General features: G+C 44.9%; 1 protein-coding gene across 2 annotated transcripts in view; it reads right to left on the bottom strand.

The window, feature by feature from the left end:
* The window catches only part of TMEM131 (transmembrane protein 131), a 148,402-nt gene that overhangs the window by 12,126 nt on the left and 122,303 nt on the right, over nt 1-13,973 (bottom strand). For both annotated transcript variants that reach the window (XM_084754429.1, XM_084754428.1), the window contains exons 23-32: nt 13,722-13,860; nt 13,525-13,634; nt 13,078-13,144; nt 10,332-10,483; nt 9,960-10,102; nt 8,869-9,055; nt 7,699-7,884; nt 5,790-5,948; nt 4,713-5,281; nt 1,378-1,556 (exon numbers count right to left, since the gene is read on the bottom strand). In XM_084754429.1, the coding sequence (XP_084610555.1) occupies nt 1,378-1,556; nt 4,713-5,281; nt 5,790-5,948; nt 7,699-7,884; nt 8,869-9,055; nt 9,960-10,102; nt 10,332-10,483; nt 13,078-13,144; nt 13,525-13,634; nt 13,722-13,860 (1,891 nt within the window). The remainder of the gene's footprint in view (nt 1-1,377; nt 1,557-4,712; nt 5,282-5,789; nt 5,949-7,698; nt 7,885-8,868; nt 9,056-9,959; nt 10,103-10,331; nt 10,484-13,077; nt 13,145-13,524; nt 13,635-13,721; nt 13,861-13,973) is intronic.

The raw sequence follows: 13,973 nt of genomic DNA, 5'->3' as shown, positions 1-13,973 counted from the left end.
CTGTACTTTCTGAATCCATGATCTCTCAGGAAGGCATAGAACAAGAGCTATCTTGGAGCCTTTAACAGCCCACGAGCTCCCTAAGAAAGGCAAGGCCTTCTCTCCAGCCCTGCGATCCAAGTGCCTGGCACTTAGGTGTTCAATTTACATTTGGTCAAAGAGTTGGTAGAGTAAGGGTGCCATGAGCCCACACACCGACGCCAGTCAAACACAGTGCCATGGCCTCTGCACAAGAGTGCTGGGCTGTGGGAGTAAAGCCCGTCTGAGGGACGACTGTCAGGCGAGGAGGGTCTTGGAAGAGTGAGCTCTCAGCCATGTCAGAAAGGAAGCAAATGGTGCACAAGATGTGGGGACAGCAGACGAGAGCAAGAGGAGGGGATGCTGTGGTAGTACAGAGAACACGGGGGCTGAGTCAGCCAGAGAGGTGCCTGGAAGGGATCAGGTAAGAAGCTGGAAAGGCAGGCAGGGAATGCTTTCTAAATGCTGCCAGTCTTCTGCTGATCATGCTGGAACTCCACAGGGTGAGTGCCGAGTGACTGCTGCTCTGGTTATTTGCTGAAATGGGACCCAAGTCCAGTGCTCCAGCACAAGTTATAAACTAAATGGAAGTAGACGGAGCACTAGGCTAACTGCAAGGAAATGCAAAGGGGACAGGAGGACACATATATGAAACACTAGAGCACCCAGCAGACATGGCTGGGCCTGCTCATGAGCTGGTTGCTTAGGCCATGAGATGGAAACCAGATTATGGTCCACAGTGTTAAGTTGCATGGCCATCGGCCATCTTAAATCTGAATATACTCACCTAAAAAAAAAAAAAACCAAACAAACAAAAACATGCCAAAGGAGAGTGAGAGCCAGCCCTTCTGCACAGCATTACAACTCACACTACACGGTATGTGCACAGCTGTGCAGGTGTTCTGAGTAGTAGCCTGAATGTTAAATCAGACAACGTTCTCCACATGTTGTTGTATCCTAGGCTGGGCTCCGGTTCCAGGTACCCCTAATGGCACCTTGGCCCTACTGCCTCTTGCAGAGCCATTACTGAAGCCGTGTGTGTCTGGCGTGACTGCACAACTGAACGAGTTTGGTTCTTCCCCTCTGTGATGTTTAAAGCCAGGAACAGCTTCATGGAGCAGTGTGATTACTAATCCAGCCGCTTCCTAACTTTTCCGAACACTCTAGTATTTCCAAATGCTCCTCTCCAGGGGGAATGAAGTCACCTGATACCAGATCTGGGCTGGTTTCTGCAGGGGGAAGGGCCAGGCATGCCAGAACACACTGAGGATGCATGCTTAGTATGACTGACACAGAACATGCGACAATGGTTTGTACTGAGCTAGGCAGTCTGAGGTCCCACTGTGAGTACCCACGTACCTCCCTGAGGAGTGGCTCTGTGTCGGGGTTGGAGGTCTCTGTGGTGGTGGAGGAACTGTCGTCATCAGCCAGAGTGTCTTTCAGCTCCTCCTCCTGTGGCTTTCCCTTTCCCCTCTTCTCCTTGTCTTCCTGCTTCTTTGGAGGTTTGGCCTTGCGCTGTTGAAGAGGTTTTCCTTTCCCTGGCAATGAAAAATCAGAGTAAAGACAAAAACAAGCTGGATCTAAACAGCTCCAAACACAAGCTATTCTAGTTTTGTAGGGAGCGACTGGATGCCTCTCTCTACGTTTTCCTTGAGTTAAAGCTGTCCATCCAGTTTGTCTTTGTGAGGAGGCTGTTTAAAAAGTTACTTTTCTTAAGGCACAGCTGATATGCAGTGGACTACATACTTCTTACACGCACAGTTTGACAAATATGTTTGTATGGACTCAGTAGATCAGGCAAAGTGGCCTGAAAATACCTGCCAGAAGGTAACAGAACTTTTAAAAAAGTCACCCAAATGAAGTGTGTTGGGAGATGGAATCTCAGTGGAGAAGCATGCAGTGAGCTTCTCTGGGCATCACTTGGAGGTAAGACCCTGGCACCAGAGCCTCGAAGGCTGGTCCAATCCTGGCCTATCACTTGAGGGCTAGCGAGAACTTAGAAAGCACCCTTCCAAAGGTAGTGGCCGTGCAGTGTCAGGACAGGCCATTCTTGTAATATTTTGGCATAAAATGTGGCTGCTCTTGGCCTTGCCTTAAGAATCTGCCTGGGACTAAGTTGAAGAGTTTGGGACTGTTGACAGAGGGAATTTCAAGACAGCCTAATACTGACTCTGTTTCATGTTACTAGTGACCACTCTTAAGCAGATCTACAATGAAAAAGAGCAAGGGCAAACGAAACAAAACAGACAAAAAGCAATTTGAGGAAAAAGAGCACCAGCAAATTTAATGTTGGAGCCAAGTCCTGTGCTTAAAAAAAAAAAAGAAAAGAAAAGTTTAAAGGCCTGGCACAAAATAAATAATATAGGAATAAAGGAAGTGGTGGCTCTACCTAGCTAGTTTGTTAGAGAAAAATGTCTAAGGGATTTTCTGGTCTCCCAAATCAACAAGTCAAAGGTCATGCAAATGTGTTTCAAGGAATCACAGGATCCATCCCAAACAGGCAGCACAACAGCCTTGACCGGGAGTCTCTGGCTGTAGAGTCATGAAGGATGTGAGAGTAAAAGGTCTTCTTTTGTGGTTATGGAGAGCTTCAGAGGCCAGGAGGGTGACAAGGGACTCTGCATGGAGGTCCAGTGAAGTCACCGTGTGAAGCTCTAAAGGTAAGGCCTGACTTATAACGTTAGACCCCAAGATGCCAAGATGTCAGAGCCATAGGATGCCTGCTAAAGAGAGCTGCAGACAGGAGAGAAGGAAGCGAGCTGTCGTCAGCACAGCTGGAAGGGCAGAGCTGCGCACGCCCTTTAACATGGGACATAAAGCTAGTTTGCCTTGGTAGGTCTCTCACTATCTGGAAAGGTAATGTATATTCTGTGCCAATGTATGTTGCAAGTTCATGGTTTATATTTTGATTTTATAGGGGTTACAGTTAGGAGATTGCCTTGAGTCTTGCAAGAGACTTGGGCTTCTGAATTGTGTTGAAACTTAAAGACTATGGGGTCTTTGGACGTTGGGCTAAATGCATTTTGCACTGTGATACGGCCACAGACCTGTAGGGCCAGGGAGTGGAGTGTGCTGGTTTGAATAAAAATGGTCCCCACAGACCCATGTATTTGAATGCTTGGTTGGTCCCTTGTTGGTGGAACTGTTTGGAAAGGATTAGTGTGTCACTGGGAGTGGGCTTGGAGGTTTCACAAGTGCACATCAATCTCAGCCATCTACTTTGTGATTGCTGCTTCAAGAGCTCCTGCTCCAGTGCCATGTCTGCCTGCCTGTTGCCAAGCTCCCTGTCCTGATAACAAGGACCTGTGCTCTGGAACCATGAGCCCCCGCATCAAACGCTTCCTTTTATAAGGTAAGTATTGCCTTGGTCATGGTGTTTTGTCACCGCAACAGAAAAGCAACCAAAACGCCTGGCCTGGCCCTGCTGCAGCCCAAGCATGTACCAGGTCTTCACGGGGAGCCACACACTACACTCATGGGAGTTTTCCTCCTTCAGTTTCCTGTGCCTAATCTGTAACTCTGAAATCCAAAAACTCCCCAAAGCTGTTGTCCCCTAACTTGCTTGAAATGAAATGTACTGATGATTTTTTTGTTGGCACCACCTCAGTCTAACTGATGAAAGCCTGCTTGTTGTCATGGGAATCATATGGTCTGTGTGCCACATTTCTTTCAAGGTTCTGAATTCCCAAGCCCCGGTGACTCTAGTCTGAGGCCTTGCCACTGTCAGTAAGCTTTAATCCGTTTATGTCAGGATCTTGTGTCCAAGGCTGCATCCAAGAGCCTGTTAATGCCCACACTGTTACCTGAAGCCTTGTGCTCACACTCACTGTTAGACCTCGCTGGCGTTCCTGTCTCGTTACCCATAACGAGCCATGGACGTCCCATCCCTTCACTTGGTGTTCACATCTCTGTTGTGAGGTTCCTTCCCTAACCCACTAGTTCCACACATCTGGCACATTCCTTACTCTTTTGCCAACAAGACCATGACGTGTGCACAGCTGTCACTTTCTGCTGTCCCTGTACTGTCGGACCAGCTTCTTTGGGCACCTGGTTTCACCAATTATTTTCTCATTTGCTTCTTTTGCACTCCTTTTCCTATTTAGAGAAGAGGTATCAGTGTGTAGCCTTGCTCATCTGCCTCACCAGTACTAGAGTTACAGGTATGTGTCACCATGCAGTTAGAAAGCCTATTCTGGACTTAAGAGGTAGATGGTTTTGGTTTTAGCCCTGTTTTCAAAATCTTTTTGTTTTTTTGAGACAAAGTTTCTCTGTGTAGCCCTGGCTGTCCTAGAACTCGCTCTGTAGACCAGGCTGGTCTTGAACTCAGAGATCCTCCTTGCCTTCACTTCCCGAGTGCAAGGACTAAAGGCATGTGCCACCACCACCCAGCCCCAAAATCATTTTTAACAATGACCATAACACAGTTATCATGGGCAATTAAAGGATAACAGCAAGTGCCATCCAACAGGCTTCTGATTTGGAGAAGCAAGTGAAGAATCCAGCTCTATCTTTATGACAAGTGGTTCCTTCTGTCTGCACTGGGATACAGAAAAGCTGCCGCTTTACCCAGGAGATGGGTCTGCGCTACTGAACACCTGCTCCAGGAGCTGCTCACACTGACTATGATCCTGACCACTCCTTGATCACGCCTTCTCCCTCACATGCCTTGTTTTCGGAAGGGGAGGACAGATTACCTTTGTTTTTTGACAATGGTGAAGGAGGCTGTTCTGTAAACACATCTAGGGGTGGGGAGTCATGGTGGTCAAAGTCTTTATCCATGGCTTCTATGAGACTGGTGATGTCGGAGTCCTCTGAGCTGTGCCGTGTGGTGCTGGCTCGCTCAGGGTGGGAAGAGTGTGTGAGGGGGGCAGGAGACAGCCTTTCCAGTGGTGGCTCCTGGTGCTGAGGCACTGGCGGTGGAGGCTGTGGGTGCTGTTCCAGTGGGCTGTGGCCATGGTGCTGGCTGCTGTGCTGGCCCTGCTTCGCCCCTTTGGACTTCTTGCTTGCTGTATGACCCTCTAAGACCAGGGCGCTTGTTTTGCTTGTAGACTGTGAGGTGGCTGCTTGTGCAGAAGTCCTGTTTGACATACTTGAACTGTTTTTGCTTCTGACATTGTCCACGTCAGCTGAGGTTTTGCTGCTGTGGCTGCTGTGTGGGTGGACGGTTGTGCCACACTGCCTGTGACTCCCTGTGCCAGGCCGGGATGATGAGCTACTATAGAAACCCCTACCATGACTGTGTTCACAGCCGAGTGTGTTCAAGCTGAAAAATAGATCAATTGAAAATCAGTAAGCAGCAACTTCCAATCTAATACTACGAAAAAAATTCATCAGTATATCCGTCACAAAGAGAAACTAGGAAAGTGCAGTAGGACCGTGCAAGTGCCACAACCGTCTACAGTTTATTCCCTCTGAAAATCATAAATCAGGTCAGTGGTCTAATGACTAAGCCTATTTTGTTCCTGATAAGAAATCTCATATAAGTTCCCAGTAACTGAGCACCAGATACAGAATCCCCACCGGCCGCCCCCAACAGGGTTTCCCTGTGTAGCCTTGGCTGTCCTGGACTCTCTTTATAGACCAGGCTGGTCTTGAACTCACATCAATCCACCTGCCTCTGCCTCCTGAGTGCTGGTATTATAGGTGTGCGCCACCTCACCTGGCTCTAGTCTTTTTCTTTAAATCTCAAGTAAAGTTAAGTTTTGTCTCTTATGATTACATCGGCCAAGTCTATGTGTACTAGAAAGTGGGGTTTCAGTGTGTGAACATACTTTCCTTCAGATGAAATACCAACGATTCTCCTGAGATCAAATGGCCTTCCCACATCAAAGGGTGGGTTTGACGCTTCAAAGGACAGTCGCCTTCGAAATGGCTCCCAAATTCCTTGAGCTTCCAAATAGGCTGTTCCAATGACCAGAAGAAATAGTGCACTGTGGGCAGAGGGAGGAGTCAGCATTCTTTCTCAAGACAAGAATAACATTTGGCTATCACAGCTTTGTTTTGTTTTGATAACTACAATACTGTTAGGATTCTGCTTCAGTCTGCCTACTTGTGATGTCACTGCTTACCTGCCACGGGGGTGTGGCCCTCCAGGGCCATTTAAAATAGACCCTACCTGTAGTCTCTCTACCCCCTTATCCTCTCTCTCTACTCTCCCTCTTATTCTTCCTCTGTCTGTCTCTCTCTGGGGTACCCCTCACCCCTTTCCTTCTCTCCCTATGCTCATTTAATAAACCTCATATAATATCTATTGCCTGGCATCTTATTATCTTATTGAAGGAGAGATAAAGCTGTTTTTGTTATGATCCCAAGTGTGGGATCAGAACAGTCTTGTGAAAACAGGTGAGGTGAATCCACTAGAAGACAAAGCACCTCATGTGGGAGCTTGATTGTTGCCAGCTGAAAAGATCCCGTGAACAGACTCTGGGAGGAGATATATAAATGAGCCCAGAACTAGAGGCGGGGCTTTTAGAGACTTGGGATAGTTTTAGCTGTTCATTGCTCCACTTTGAGATGCTCCTAGAGAGACTCGCTTGAGGGAAGGCTTCGGAGCTCCAGGCTCCTGCTGAGGTTCCGGGTTCTGGTTACTCCAGCAAAAAAAAAAAAAAAAAAAAAAAAAAAATCCTGCTGATTATGCCAGGAAAATTGTTCCTTGGAACCGATATCCTTACGGTTTTGTTATTCTTTAATCCTCTTTTCCTACTGTTTAACTTAGGTTATAAGGGATGTATGCTCAGTTAATAAGTTTGTAGTAAAATATATTGGTTAAAAATATTGTGCCTACATCTTATCTTCTTACTTTCTTATATTTTATTAATCATAACAAATACGATGTAAAAAACTAATTATAAATCAAGCAAAGTTTACATGCTAATTTTATTTTGAAATTTCCTTATTTATACATGTTATGTGTATGGATGTTTAGGCTGCATGTATGTTGGCATACTACATGAATGCAGTGCCAACGGAGGCCAGAAGAAGTGGTCAGATCTCTTGGAATTGGAGCTACAGGTGGTTGTGAGCTCCCATGGAGGTGCTGGGAATTGAACCCAGGTCCTCTGGAAGAGCACCAGTGCTCTACACTCCTGGCTGTCCCTCCAGCCTCTGCACACCAACTTCAGAAGTGCCTAGCCTTACACGGAACTTCGTGTGAAGACAATAATGTGTCAGAAGGACACCTGCAGGCTCGTTTTCCTTACACAAGGACCTGGATGGAGGTTCCACTCTCTTTTCTATAGGGATTTATGTATAAGGTAGCTATAAATGAATTTAAGTGTAAATATACTTGATTCTCTAAAATACATAAAGAAATAAACTGGAAAAAAAAAGATGATGCGAAGGGCTTCAAAAATACTTCTACTCTGTTTTATACATTTATGTCACACAATTAATTATATCAGTCACACACGCCCATACAAGGCAACTCCACCTGGTATTTTGTGCTTCCTTTTTCATAAAATCAGCATAGATTTCATTTATTAAACAACTTTTGAAGGTAATAAGACTTTTTTATTGTATATGTATATGCCACCAGTAATGGTTCAGTTGTAACTCTTCCCACCAGTATACAAGCTTGACCAAGTCTGGGTGTCTGCTTTGTTTGCTGGGGTACCCATCCCTGAGAAAAGTGACAGGCACACAGTGGGCTCTCAAAATCAATCTGGAAGGAACACATTGTACCTCATTACTCCTGAGATGATGATGTACAGCGCTAGTTCCCAGTTGGGTCTGGGGAGGGCTTCTGCACAGGTTGCTAACATGTGGTAAGGAAGGGAGGCATTCAATACAAACACAAACTCAGAACCGCTGGCTGTTACAAACTTCAGTTCCCGAATAACTCTGGAGGCTGTGAAATCTGGAGTGAACCTAAGACAAAGGACAGCAGTAAGGTCCGTGCTCCCCCATCGTTCGTTCATTCTTGAATTTAGGCTTTATTCTTAATGACTTAGTTAAAACACAACACAACCAGTCCCATCACTAGTGCTGTTTTGTCACCTCCTGCATACTGCTTATGGTAACGTGTGATTCTTTTTTGTTAGCTGTGCACATCCTGAAGAATGGTGCCTGCCTCCTTCCTCCCTGGACACTTAGGTGGCAAGTGTTACGGTGTGCATGTGCCAATGTACATGAAAGTGCTAAACAAACAGCCACAGAAAGTCACAGAATTGTTGTTTAATCAAGGGCAGAAATAATTTATTTATCACTTTATAATACATTATCAATTACTAAGGTAGCTGCATCTCATCCTGAGGGCATAAAGCCTGACTATGGGTAAAGCTTACATCTTAGACCACACAGAAAAATGGCACATGAGAGCCCCAGTGTCTCGCTGGGGCTGAGATACCTCCAAGTCACATTGACATCTTATGCTTTACAATGGCCTTAGAAATAACACTGGAGCTAGTTTCTAAAGAAAGCAGTTTCTCAGGTTATCTGTGAACAAGTTTTACAATGTCAGAAACAAAAATATGCAATAAACTTAGCTGAAGTGGGAAAAATAAAATGAATACATTTGTGATACTTTAAAAAAGTATTTCCTTTTTTTCATGTGTATGGGTAGTCTGCCTGCCTGCATGCATGTCTGTACACCACATTTAGTCCTGCAGAGGGCACGGGAGAGGGCAGATTCCTCCAGGAACTGGAGTTACAGAAGGCTGGCCACTGTGCGAGTGCTAAGAATCAGACCCAGCTCCTCTGGAAGAGCACCCAGTGCTCCTAACCAATGTGCTGTCTCTGCGGCCCCTGGTAAAGAGCCTTAACTTTCAAGTCTGGAAATGAGGTGAAATGACTGTGGCATAAGTAGTAGTGAAAAGTTCGTCACCGTAGTGAGCCAGAGAAGAGCATACTTACAGTATGACGATGTCTCTAGAGGCACTGGCACTTAGCGCAAACTCTTGGCAGTTCACCACTTTAAAGCCATAGCCTTCACAGGCGTAGCCACTGATTTCAATGGTTTCTATGTGTATTGCAAGTTGTCCTGTGTTCTCTACTTTGAACGTTCTTTTCAATGTGAAATTTGGTTCTCTTAGTTTCAAACCTAAAGGGGGAAAAAACCATCAGGATTATGGTTAAATCTTGCTATCATGTGCTTCTGGTGTGAATTAGGTGTATGTTGTGGCTTCTGTATGCTGGAAGTTAAGAGTCAGCCCCGCATGCCAAAGAGAGCAGCCATTCCTCAGGTTTTATCTGGAAACACTCCACTTATCTGTCATTTATTTATAATTAATTGATTTCATTACTTATTTTTGGGAGTAAAGCCTCTGCAGGTACTGCTGACTGGGCTGACCTCACAAGGTTGCTTCTGCCTCTCAAGTCCTAGGCCTACAGGAGTGCCCCACACTACTTATGCTTGGACGTGCTACAGTGAGAGTGCTTCACTTTTCATACGCTGAACAAACCTGCAAAAGACCCAAATCAACCAACTCTAAATGGAAGATCTGGGACTCTTAGCATCACAAACACTCTGACCGCTGCTGGAATCTTTTTTTTTTTTTTTTAATTAATTTATTCTTGTTACATCTCAATGGTTATCCCATCCCTTGTCTCCTCCCATTCTTCCCTCCCTCCCATTTTCCCCTTATTCCCCTCCCCTATGACTGTTCCTGAGGGGGATTACCTCCCCCTGTATATGCTCATAGGGTATCAAGTCTCTTCTTGGTAACCTGCTGTCCTTCCTCTGAGTGCCCCAGGTCTCCCCCTCCAGGGGACATGGTCAAATGTGAGGCACCAGAGTACGTGAGAAAATCATACCCGACTCTCCACTCAACTGTGGAGAATGTTCTGACCATTGGCTAGATCTGGGTAGGGGGGTTTAAAGTTTACCGCCTGTATTGTCCTTGGCTGGTGCCTTAGTTTGAGCGGGACCCCTGGGCCCGCTGCTGGAATCTTTGAGGGCTGAGAGCAAACACTGGAAACTGGGCCCTTCAGTCAGCAATACTCACTGTCTATACAATCTTTTAACAATGCTTCTGTGATTTTAAAGCGTAAGGAACTTCCTGGGCCTGGAAGCTTGCCTGCTACCCTCAAGTTCTCAGTTGTTCCTTGACCTTGGACCATCACAGCATCCATCACAGTCAGGTTGTTTCTATCAAAAAAATAAGAATTACAGATTTTTTTTCCAATTTATTTTGTATATCTTTTGATTTACAAATTCTAACATTTTGTAAGCAACACAAAGACATTACTAACATGTTGAATTTAAGAGTAAAGTTTTCGAAATTTTTCATTTTAAGCCACAATATAGCTAAAAGATGCTCCTCATGGTTTTGAGTGACAGGAGGATTTTAAGGTAAGCACTCATATCTAGAACCTACCTGATTATGATCAGTGAAGACACAGTTCTGTTGTCAAGTGGAGTAAACTTTACTTTGACAGATTTCTTTTCTCCAGGTTTTAAAATGAGGTTTAAAACGAAATGCCGAGAGAGACCCTCTGTAAATCCTGTCGGACTCTGCAGTGGATGAGCCTGGAATCATTGCGTAAACAAATAGGAGTTATTAATATGGCTCTGGGAAAACCATTTGTCCCTTATCCCCTAGGGCCAGAACAGCCTCTCAAATTGATCACACAGACCAGCTTATCTTTCATGATTTAGACCCTGGCACTGAGAGCTGGGGAGCCAGTAAGGAGACTTCATATTCTGCACTAAGTTAAACCACAGACTCTATTTCCCAGGTTACAAAGCCCTGGGCTTGTACTGTGCACTTTTTATTTGTATACATATATTTTTTAAGTGTATGTATTTTTAAAATTTGAAGTACAACTCACATATAGAAAGGACATACACCTGAGACACTACTACAAAGCCAACACTCATGACTGGAAGGTAGGTGGACCGACAATCAGCACCCTAAGGTCCTAATGATACTGCAGCCTGAGTATTGCTGTGCAGGGAGTGGAGAAAGCCAAGCAAATGAAGTTTTGACTGAGTGTGCTGTTGACAAATGCACGACCTGACCGACCTTATTTTGAAAATTAGGCACCTACTTATTGCTTAGTAAACACTTCATTTAAGATACAACTCAGTTTGAAATGTAAAATAAGATTTTATGACAAGTTATAAAATGGTTCAGTTTTTTTGTTTTGTAGTTAAAACATAGTTTTAACACAAAGACACACTCTTCTGGTTTCTAAAGAAGATTAAGTTTGGATATTGTGGGGGAAGGACTGGCATGGTTGGGCTGGGAACACGATCCTCCTCGTGTGAGCATGAAGATGTGGCACATGGACGTGGGGAAGCACTACTTAACTTTTGCTTATGAAGTGAAATGACTTCTTTACAGCCAGCACTGCTTTCTAGCAACATCTACTAGGATAACAGAATACTAGGATTGTTCCAAAGTGCCTGGTGAATAAAATGCCTTTTTAAATAAGCTATTCTTGGCAACCCCCACCCCCTTCCTAAGACAGGGTCTCACTATGTAGCTTTGGCTGGCCTTAGACTCACAGAAGGCCATCTGCCTCTGCCTCTTGAGTGCTGGGATTAAATGTGTGTGCAATCATGCCCAGCTCCACTCTTGATAATTTCTGAGCACAATGAATGACTATATGTATTCCAATAAAATTCTAGTGTATTTAAACTCTGATAGCCTAAGCAGCACTCGAGAATCGTGTGATGCCCTGAAACGGCACTAAAGGGCTCCATAATTGTATAGCGGTAGGCTCTCAGACTGGCCCAGGGACCCTGGGGTATCTCAGAAATCCTTTCTGTAGTAATACAGAGGCATTTGCTTCCCTAGGCTGCCGTTTGTACTACTGATCAGAAGAGCACTGGAGACCAACACTGCCAACTTGAAGGTGTGAACCAGAACATAGCAGTAAACCTCCCTTGTAGCCTCTGCTTAGCTTCCCAGTCTACACACACAGTGAAAAGAACATGTCTTTAAAAGACAACAAACATACTTTATTCAATTTCAACATGAACTCACTGCTCTCTAACACTGTATATGATGGAAAGGGAAGCATGTTTGAAGGGTTCACTCAGCAATTATGCTCTCACCCTTAGAATTTCTTCTTTGGAAGACTCCCGAGGTCCTGCACCCTCACTCATCTGTTACCTAGAGTCTCGTTCAGTGTATCACACTCTGCAACTATTGCTGAGATCAAACTTTAAAAACTAAGTGGCAGCTCACTTACATCTGCATTTCCCCTGTGAAGGCGGAAGGAACAAGTTCTAGGAGCTGAGCATTCTCAATGACTTCCAACGCTCTGCTCGCTTTTTATGGATGGAAGAAGCAAGGCAAGATCCCAAGAGAAAGGCATGGGAACCATGACTGTGTAAGCTACTGTCTTGTGGTCTAGGCCTTCAAACCGCAGCTGTGGCAAAGAGCTGAGGGGCTACAAGGCAGCTGGCTGGAAAAGGCTGGGGAGCCCTTCCTACAGAGCACCATGTGGTCCAATGGGAAGGACAAATATTCTGGGTCTGAATGGGTGTTGAGTCTGGTCCTGGGCAGAAGAGCCACGAAGCGAGAGCCCAGCCAGCCTTCACCGGTCCGGCGCCTAGTGTGGCACTGCTAAGTGACAAGCTCCTTCCACATCAAGGGCTGATGCAATATGAGTGGCTAGTGGTCACTTACCCGAGTGACAGAGGACATTCATTCCCAGAACAAAGCAACTTTCTTATGTTTTTAAAGTCAATTATCTATTGAGACAAACACATAGCTGTGCCAGGTATGAATATGGCCAGCTATAGGTCTCAAATTCATGGGTTTTACAGTTTTATTGGGAAGCACACAGAAAGAAAGTTTAAATGATTCAGCTGAATCTTTTAGCTGTTAATAAAGTGTCGCATTCACATACTTCATGCAGAGCTCAGGCTTTCTAGCTGCTACTATGGCAGGCTGTCACGGGATGATGGTAAGGGTAATGCCCACAAAGAGGAGCCAGCCCCGCAGACAGCCCGAGCTCCTACAACCAGCCACTCTTCCTGGCTTCTCTTGTCTCTGGACCAATTCTGGACTGCTCTGACTTCTTCAGTAACTGCCTTCAGCCAGGCTCCAGGGCAGCCTGTAGGCAGCGCTCCCATTGGCTCAGAGCAGATGCTGTGAAACTTGTACTTACATTGTTTCTGCAGACTTGGAATTCAAGAGTTCTCAGATCTAGCTTGGCCACCTTACTCAAGTTAAACCTAAAATAAAAAATGTGTGTTTATTTTTATAAGCATTACAACTAGGGGTTATGGAGGATTGCCAATCAAGTTTTATTTGTAAATTTATCCTTTGGCAGGTGTTGGGAATCAGCAGTACTATACACATTAATAGTATTGAAAAGGCTAAAGGCTATCGATTATAATAAATATCTTGTTCACTTTTTAAAAAGGAAATACTGGAATTGCTTTGTCTATTGTCTCTTTGTGAGTCTGTTAAACGGGAGTCCCACACTCACATTCTGTTGAAAGCTTTCTTTGATGCTCAATTCAGCATCACCCCAATCCCAGTGAACCTCGGCAACCCCAGCTGCAGGGCCAGACTCTTAATTTACACCTTGGCTGTCTAAAGCAATGCTTACCTTGAGACTAACTTGTCTACAAAGACGGAGGGGTTGGAGTACAAGGCCAGAGGAATGAACTGGACGTAGACAGGGACGTCTGCAGGGTTTTCTAAGGTGATCTCTTCTTCCTTAAAGCAACGCCAAGAAGATCAGTGGACACTCCTAGACAGCAGCTGACACAGCCACTCACAAGCCATGTGCAGTTGAATACTTACTGAAGAGCAGTTTGTATTAGTGAGTGGAAACTTCACGTGCCGGGGAGAGCTCAGGATGGAAGGCCAGGAGAGCTCTGCAGTGATTTTTGATACTATATTTTTCTGAAGGTCTGTATTTACTTCAAACATAGCATTCAACCTAGAAAAACAATTTCTACATCAGTGTACAAAAACAAAACATTTGAAATTGTACTTAAGAAAAAAATTGTTTTTCTGGTTGAAAAGAAAAAAAGCTTATTTATCCTATTTTAC

Source organism: Acomys minous (assembly GCF_964271855.1).
Source record: "Acomys minous genome assembly, chromosome: 13".
NCBI classification, from domain to species: domain Eukaryota; kingdom Metazoa; phylum Chordata; class Mammalia; order Rodentia; family Muridae; genus Acomys; species Acomys minous.
The sequence above is the reverse complement of the archived record's forward strand: the minus strand, read 5'-3'. Positions and strand labels throughout refer to the sequence as shown.